This window comes from Engystomops pustulosus, chromosome 3 (genome assembly GCF_040894005.1).
Source record: "Engystomops pustulosus chromosome 3, aEngPut4.maternal, whole genome shotgun sequence".
In the NCBI taxonomy this organism is placed as follows: Eukaryota; Metazoa; Chordata; class Amphibia; order Anura; family Leptodactylidae; genus Engystomops; species Engystomops pustulosus.
In genome coordinates, this window is record NC_092413.1 from 170,032,845 (window position 1) to 170,041,390 (window position 8,546).

Below are 8,546 nucleotides of genomic sequence, written 5' to 3' on the forward strand. Positions count from 1 at the left end.
CATTGACCTTCTTTAACATTGACAGCACACGTAACCCTGTATTAGCAGGGGATAGGAGAGTCAGGTCAGGCCTAGAGGCTGAGAAGGCGAGTGTACTGCGATAAAGTTTGTGCATTCCTTCCTCGTCATCTCCAGGGATAAGTTTGATCAGACACATAAGAAAAGGTAGAGAATCCCAAAGGATTCTGGAAGAGAGAAGCACCTAGATGACAACATTTATACAGATACAGTGGGAGCACCAAGGGGGGTCCCAGATGAGTACAAGGCCCACAATCAGATATGGGCAGGTCTAGAGTCCATTATTCCCCAGATAGCTATGAGCAAAGATGTTGGTTGGGTTAACTGTTTTTATTGTAATCAACAGAGATGCTTCCCAGAACCGCATGGTTTTGGACATGATCTTTGCTGAGAAGGGAGGAGTCTGTAAGATGGTGGGAGCGGCTTGTCGCATATACATCCGAGATGACATCGCCCCGTATGGATCCATTACCCATGCTCGTGAAAAGATTGAAGGACTGTCCAGGGAACTCAAGAGAAACTCTGGAGTGGACACTTTGTCTTTCACTTTGTAGTTGGGGGATTGGAAGAGATCCCTTTAAGTGGGAGTGGTATTGGGGATTGTGATTTTGCTCTTGTCACTTATTGCGTGTTGTGTGATCCCCCTCATCAAGTCCACCATGTCCCAGATGGCCGTCCAGGCAGTAAGCACCGCGACAGGAAAAGAGCCCGGAGTGGAGGATGATGCTGCCTGTTGGAGAACCAGCCTGTTTACAAACCTGTGGACTATGGGAACTCAGTGATGTGATTTGAGTGTGCAGGCCTGTAAGGCCGCGGTCACACGTACCGCTAAGCGCCCGTCATAACGCGACGCAAGCGCACAGGGGGAGGTCCTCGGCCCAAACGCACATGTGTTTCAAGGGAAACGCAAGCGATTGTTAAGCATGCGTTATGAATGGACGTCTAGCGGTACGTGTGACCGCGGCCTAACCCCTGAGTGATTGGCCTCCAGAGGATCTGGTGAACAGTTAACAAGTCCAGCAGGTAGGGGCTTAGCCTACCTGTGGGTACCTGGAGCTTGAGGAGGCTGCTCAGGATGGAGTTACAGGCCAGCAAAGCTCAAAGGGGGGAATTGTTAGGGAGGTCGCACTGGTTTCGGACGCCATCTTTTATAGTACTTTTTATAGCTTTGATAATATAAACAATACAGTTTATCTGTGTACAAGGTCCCTGAGAACTGAGCACAATTAATTAACTTTTTGTAGGATGTATTAGAGGGCGGTTGTAGTACATTTAAATTAAGCCTATAGCATCCAAGCACCTCATCTCCTTGTCACGCCTACCAATGTTTTTGTTCTAGCCCCGGGCCAGTCATGAGAGAGTTAATTTGAAAGTCACTGTACAACTGATAAGGGCGGTTAGGCCCTAGATAAAAATCTCTAACACTAGTAAATGTGACCATTCAAAATAAAAGAATAATACTTACCTCAGCCTTCTGCTCAGGTCCGGAGCTTCCCCCTCTCCGTCTTCCTTCTCCATCCGGCAGCCTCATAGCGCTTCAGCCCGTGGTCACACGTTCCGCTAGCGGAGCCTGTGACCGCGGCCATGCAGAGACGCAGCATCTTGCAGCACACAGAGCGCCGCTTTACGGAACCAGCACCCGGCGCGGCCAGGCTGCTTGGGACGGGGGTTTAGCCACGTGTGGGCCCTCCCAGCAGCTGGGGGCCCCGGCACTTGCCCGGGTCTGCCGCCAGCCCTGTAGAGGACAGTGGATTCCTCTACTCTCTCCTATCCACCTCTGGTTTTGGCTTAAAAAACGCCATAAGAAAGCATATCCTACTGAAAAAAAATTGTGCACCCCCGTGTCCCCCTCCTCACACAGCCTGCACCCCCCATGTCCCCCTCCTCACACAGCCTGCGCCCCCCATGTCCCCCTCCTCACACAGCCTGCGCCCCTCATGTCCCCCTCCTCACACAGCCTGCGCCCCCCATGTCCCCCTCCTCACACAGCCTGCGCCCCCCATGTCCCCCTCCTCACACAGCCTGCGCCCCCCATGTCCCCCTCCTCACACAGCCTGCGCCCTTCTTCATGTCCCCTCCTCACACACAGTTCGCTTCTTTGCTCCTCATTACGTTCTGCAGTATATGCACCAGGTTCTTTCCTTCTGCACTTGCTCCACCCATAGTGTGGTCACGTGGTCATGACATCACCGCAGGTCCTGTATCCTACCAGGAAGTGACATCTGCTGCAGATTGGTTGGTGATAAATATTTAGGAGACGCTTTGGGGGAGACTGGCGGCGTTTGGATCCAACATGTGGTATTAGCGCCAGGTACCCGGAGATATAAACTGAGCGGAATAAGTTATACAGTTACGTGTAAAGATGTATGAATGACCTGGTGATGGATTTTATCTGACCGTATCAACCAATCACAACAGAGTTTTTATTTCTGAAATGAAAAGTAAAAGCTGCTCTGTGATTGGTGGCATATTCCATACAGTGATATTATGTAGTGTATGTATAATGCTATGCACTCTGATATATTATTGACAATGCGACCACCAAGCATCTCCCCTCCACCTTATCAGGGTCTTATCACATTCCCAAATATTCCTGTCAGACGCTGTTCACATGTGTGGGGAATAGAGGATGCCCAAGTGGACTCCATTGACAAGTTAAATCAGTATATATTAATGGCACCAGAAATGTATTCCCCCATGTAAAAGCTGTTACCCCGTGTAATCCGGACTGGACACTGGCACGGTAATGTGGGCGATAACAAATGTCTGCGCTCGATCTGTGAATCATGGGTCGTGTGTTGCGCGGATTGCTCAGACAGACCACAGTGCAGACAACAGGACTCCCAGCATTGTGTCTTGGTTATGTGAGACTGCAGGGAGTCCATGTATGCTCTGTGGTTGGTCCGTGAAAACCGGCAGGGCCCTAAGGCTGCGCTCACACAGCTTTTTGGAAGCCTGCGTTTTTAAATGTGACAATGCGTTTGCCTACTCTGGAAGTGATTTTCTTCATTGCTGTAAGTGTAAGCAGCTGTACAAACATTTTCACAGCTGTTTACACTGACTGCAATGAAAAAATATGCTTCCACAGTAGCCAAACGCATTGTAACGTTTAAAATGCATGAACACGTCCTGATGCATGCGTTTTGACACATCCAAAACGCCACATGTAACAGCACATGACACATTGATAGGTTTCCTACATGGCGTTTTTGTTGCGTTTTTAAACGCATCCAAAATGCAAGTGGAAGGGGGGGGTTGGCCAAAAAGCATGTGCATTTCATGGGGTACACATACGCGTTTTGGCCAAATTTCCTATCATTTGCATTTTGGATGTGCAACAAAGATGCCACGTGAGAATCCACCCTTACAAATGGGTTTTATTACCTGTGTTGTGGCTGCAGTCACAAACCTATCGCACTTTGAGTAAAAATGTGTTTTTGATAGGGTAATGTTTTTTAACATGTGATCACACCCTTACTTTTATCTGGCTCTTGGATCTTCCTTCATTTTTATGGTACTTATTTTGTTTCTGTTCTTTACAGACTGACATGACGAAATCCACAGATGCTTTCACTTTCTTATTGTTGACTCTTTTACTCTGTTCTGGAGTTATTACAGGTATATATAAACCAACTTTGGTGCTAAAGTATAAAATTTTTATGGAATTAAACATCTCATCTAATAGGAAGTAAACGTCTCATCTTACGGGAATTAAACACAGAATTGCCTATACATCAATCTGCCCCTACCTATGGGTCTGTGTTGTGGGACTGTAGAGATTCTGAATGTAACCAAATAGCTCTTGTATTAGGTAGTCTATTCTTCTACAACCAGGTAAAGGAGGCATAAAACAAAACTTTTACTCATTAATTCTTAAAAGCTCAACTTAACTAAATAATAATAAACTAAGTAAATGTCCGCACAAACTAAACTGCTTCACAATTTATTGAAAATGCATAGGTGGACCAATTATTTAATGGAGCCACGGGATGCAAGATTGTCCTGCCACTCCGCCCATTGGTTTAGATGGGACCACTGTTCAGGGCAGTTTTGGGCAGGACGTGTGACTGCCTTGAGTGCCGAAAGAGGTGGGGGCACTGGCACAGCCCCAGCACTTATTACCCTCAGTGCCCCTTTATTGACTTTTGTGAACTGCAGCCTCAAAGCAGAAGATTTAATCCTCACAATGCTCCCCTGCCACTAAAAAAAACTGTTATCTTTTCAGGAAGTGAATATAAGGGTTAAACTCCTTGATTTATTGTGCTGCAATTAACAAAAGTTAGTGATAACTAAACATATGACCTTTAGGACATTTTCTAACACAACGCAAGCACACAGGGGCATGCCATGGCCTATCGCAAATGCATTTCTACAGAAACAATCGGAACGAGGCCTGTCCACCTTCCCCCTTGCACTAGCGTTACTTGGGCATCTACCACCAGGATGAAGGTCTGTATGTAAATGTACCTGAGGGGCTCTGGGCTCCATGGAGCCTGGAGCCCCTCAGTTACATTTGCATGCAGTCTTTCTTCTGTCTCTCTGCCCCTCCAAGGCTTGGTGCTGGCGGTGACTGTAGTGTGCATCAGCCTTGATGCTGCAGTCACTGCTCCCTGGTAGCCCCCTCATGAATATGCTGGGCCGCTGCAAGATATGGCCGTTAATCGGACAGCTAAGAGTGATGCCACACATGGTGTTTTGAATCCATTTTTGGCCCGTTTTTAAGCAAAAAGCATGTGTTTTGCTTAAAAACAGGCCAAAAACAGATTCTAACGGGTTCAAAACTCCATGTCTGGCATCACCCTCAGTGCCACAGTGTGGCAGCGCTTATTGGTATGTACAGCTACCTCAATGATTTTCACAGTGTTATTAATGGAAGAGGGCAAGGGACAGTTTTCGATTAGTATGTAAAGCTAGTCCTGTAAAGTATAAAAACAGCACTGGAGCTCATGGCCTTTTTTTTTTTGTTTGTTTGTTTGTTGTGATGGGGGTGCTAATTTTGAGCTTCTCCCTATTTGCTAAATGACCTATAAACTGCCCTGTTCTTTGCATTGTTGGGATAACGTCTCATGATCACTTTGTTATCATTTGCAAACTTAGTACAACGCCTTTAACCTTAGAGTGTATTGAGACACTGCAGATTAAATCACAAGAGATGGTAACTCATATAGAAAGAACATTTTCACTTAAAATATGTTTCCGGTTGCTTCAAAAGTTTCATTTTATTTTATTTTTTTCAGCTGCAGGAAGCTTCTGTCCAGATGTAACTGTTAGGAGAGAGATACTGAAAAGTGGATTTCACAGGTACAGAGAAATTCTATGAAATTTAAAGAGTTTTAGAAAGAAGAAACCCTTAGATATAAAATGGCAACAAAAAAAGCAACACTCTTTTTAAGAATCTTTGTTGTGCCAATCTCTGTTTATTCCTTCTGGAAATGAATTACAAAGTATTCTATGTTATATTATCACTTTGTTTTTTATCATTGTACTGTGACATTGCTTTGTGTTATCCCTGTACTGTGACATCCCTGTGTGTATTATCCCTGTACTGTGACATCCCTGTGTGTATTATCCCTGTACTGTGACATCCCTATGTGTATTATACCTGTACTGTGACATCCCTATGTGTATTATACCTGTACTGTGACATCCCTATGTGTATTATACCTGTACTGTGACATCCCTATGTGTATTATCCCTGTACTGTGACATCGCTGTGTGTATTATCCCTGTACTGTGATATCGCTGTGTGTTGTCCATGCTCCGTGACGTCGCTGTGCGTGTTATCCCTGCGCCGTGACGTCGCTGTGCGTGTTGTCCCTGTGCCGCGACGTCGCTGTGCTTGTTGTCGCTGTGCGTGTTATCCCTGCGCCGTGACGTCGCTGGGTGTGCTATCCCTGCGCCGTGACGGCGCTGTGCGTGTTATCCCAGTGGTAGTATGCTGTCACCTGTATTCCTGTACTGTAACATCACTATCTGTATTTTAGGAACAAATACATGTGATACAACATAAGTGCTACAAGTATTAGAAACCTTTACATTTATTTTATCATCCTCACATTTTGTATCTGGAACTTATTTTAGGGATTTGGTAACCAGAGTGAAGATTCACGGTTCTGCAGAGCAGATAGACAGCTGCAGCATATTGCTCCTGGAGACTATCCCATCTGGCCTATATCTGGATCCCTACCAGCTCTCCTCTCTGAGGCAGCACAATCTAACAGAGGTAACTTCTCATGTCTTCTCATCACCAGCATTTGTTCTCATGCCTGTATCATCGGTGGAGCATCAGCACATGATCGCTGAGGCCAGTGATCAGATGTGTCCGTCATATATAGGAGCGGCATGAGATGGCTGCTAAAATTGTAAATAAAGATTTATGATTGTGAATTATTTTTGTTGTATAAAGGTTGTTCTGCTGAGTCCAGTGGATTTAGAAGCTCCGGAGTATCTGTCCACAGAATCGAAAGCACTGGTTTATACAAGACCAGACGAGACATGCGATAGTTGCTTTATTTCCTCTGTGCCAGTCCATGCCAGATACCACCGTCCGTCTACACAAGTCACTGAAGTCTCCATTGTTCTACAGAAGCCTCAACTGCTTGTCCACTGCAGCAGAGGTATAGTCACTTCTAAAGGCTATGCTATTTATAAGGTGTAAACCAGCACATAGACCCCCTGTATGATAGGCTGGTCACATGCAGTATTTTAATTCCTGTGCCCTAGGAGAGTTTTCTAGTGTGAAAGCCCTTTAGCTAACTTCTTAAACTGCAACCTGTAGAAACCCCAGTGAGAAATATACATTTAACTGGAGCTTTTAAAAGGAACCTGTCAGCAGAAATGGACACTACCAGTTTACTGTCCAGCAGCTTCAGACCTTCCAGATATTATTTATTTCTTGACTCAGTGTTTTAGTATCATCCTAAAATAACAGTTTTGACGTGAGATGTACAATTGGGTCTATAAGGTCATGAAAGGAGAGAGTATAGCGATGAAGTCAAGCTCTCCCGCCTCAAAGTCTCCAGAAGTCTGGAACATGATGTCAATCACAGCAGGTTTCTGAAGCAAGGAGAGTTTGACTTTAGTTCTTAATTATCCACCTGCATGACTGTATACAACCATTGTACACCTCACTTCAAAGTTGATTTTCTGGATGATGGCATCACACTGGGTCATGAAAGAAACCCAATCTGGAAGGTGTTTAGCTGCTTGAAAACATACTAATGGTATAATAGGTCACTTTCTGCTGACTGGTTCCCCTTAAATGTGAGAGGCTAGGCTTTGCCATTGCAACAGGAAATGTTGTATTTAATGTGTTTTTACTATTGTTATTGTCTTTTACACCTATAGACTTTCTTTTTGGAGGCTGCTTCAATTCCCCTTCAGTAGAAGCTCCATGTGGACCTTCTGGTGGAATAAAATGTCAGTGGATGGATATACCTTATACTGAGGTGAGTGTTATCATTTGTGTCCCACATATTGGGGGACATTTAATATCGCACTCAAGCCTCTATTTTATGACTTGTGTCGGCGTGTTTCAGTGGGCAACAAAACCCTCAGATTTATTTACATTTTGGACTGAAAAGAAAAGATGTTTTCACCTCTTCCGATTTGGTGGAGCTGCGAACTGAAATGTGGGCGTGGCTTGTCCATCTCTCCGACACATTTTTAACTGGCTAGATCAATTTTTGATGCGCGTTTCGCCTACACCAAAAGGAAAGTGGTCTGATTGAAGTTTAAAAAAATACAACATTTGCCTTGTCTGTCATCACATTATGCTGTCATCTCTGAAGAAACAGTAAGAAATTGGATTTATGTCTATAACATGTTGTCTGCAGATAGGACACTACGAACAATTAACTCTATTAACAATTATCGTGTGCTCTTTGAAATAGGGTCCACCCTCGTTTCTAAGCCTTTAAGCCATATTGGATTCAAATTTGGGCTCACTGCTAATAGGATCTTAAAGTTTCTGTATGTGAGCTAGATTGTGTTTCTGATGAATTGTTCCAAAGACTTATGATACTTTATCCTCTTCACAGGTTGATGAGAATCTTGCTCTTCAGGTGCCAGTAGGTATAATACAGCATGGACCCGCCGTGTGCATCACTACTGTAGCAGTCACGCTGCTCTGCACTGGATTGATCCTCATATCAGTTATCAAGGCTCACACGTAGCGTGTAACATCTGCACCATGTACTGTATTTACTGCTGAATTACAGAAAGAACGGAAAAGGTTATTGGGGTTTTATAAGAGTTTATATATAAAAATCAAAGTTGCATCCTCAGACTTCTTTTTTTTTTTTAACTGCAAAAATACACTGGGGCTCATTCACATGAGGATAGACGGCTCTTTGCAGGAGGTAGATGTGTTTTCATTAGCACAGAATGATAGATGGACTTGGTTTGGTATTTTCCGATGTCATGTTCCAAGGCTTTTTCAAAGTCACAAGTTGAACTATAGGGAGCTATAAATAAATAATATCCACCAGTGCTAAGATGATGGCAGGAAAGATTGGAAAGACCAAACG

At 44.4% G+C, this 8,546-nt stretch overlaps 1 protein-coding gene across 2 annotated transcripts; it reads left to right on the top strand.

Annotated features, from left to right (window-relative positions):
• Window positions 1-2,175: 2,175 nt before the first annotated feature.
• On the top strand, window positions 2,176-8,303 carry PIGX (phosphatidylinositol glycan anchor biosynthesis class X). 2 transcript variants are annotated; one of them, XM_072142954.1, is made up of 7 exons: window positions 2,176-2,329; window positions 3,561-3,636; window positions 5,256-5,319; window positions 6,100-6,241; window positions 6,425-6,635; window positions 7,366-7,466; window positions 8,058-8,303. In XM_072142954.1, the coding sequence occupies exons 2-7, from the start codon at window positions 3,567-3,569 to the stop codon at window positions 8,190-8,192; spliced, it is 723 nt and encodes a 240-aa protein (XP_071999055.1). In that variant the 5' UTR covers window positions 2,176-2,329; window positions 3,561-3,566; the 3' UTR covers window positions 8,193-8,303. The 2 variants fall into 2 exon arrangements, with proteins under 2 accessions (XP_071999055.1, XP_071999057.1); XM_072142956.1 differs by having other exon boundaries at window positions 2,194-2,367.
• The last annotated feature ends 243 nt before the right edge of the window (window positions 8,304-8,546 follow it).

What these genes read in the sequence shown, in the direction of transcription:
- PIGX (XM_072142954.1), top strand. Translation starts at nt 3,567, where the DNA reads ATGACGAAATCCACAGATGCTTTCACTTTCTTATTGTTGACTCTTTTA. An exon ending in GGCAGCACAATCTAACAGAG is followed by an intron (nt 6,242 to 6,424) that starts GTAACTTCTCAT and finishes TGTTGTATAAAG; the next exon opens with GTTGTTCTGCTGAGTCCAGT. An exon ending in TGGATATACCTTATACTGAG is followed by an intron (nt 7,467 to 8,057) that starts GTGAGTGTTATC and finishes TCCTCTTCACAG; the next exon opens with GTTGATGAGAATCTTGCTCT.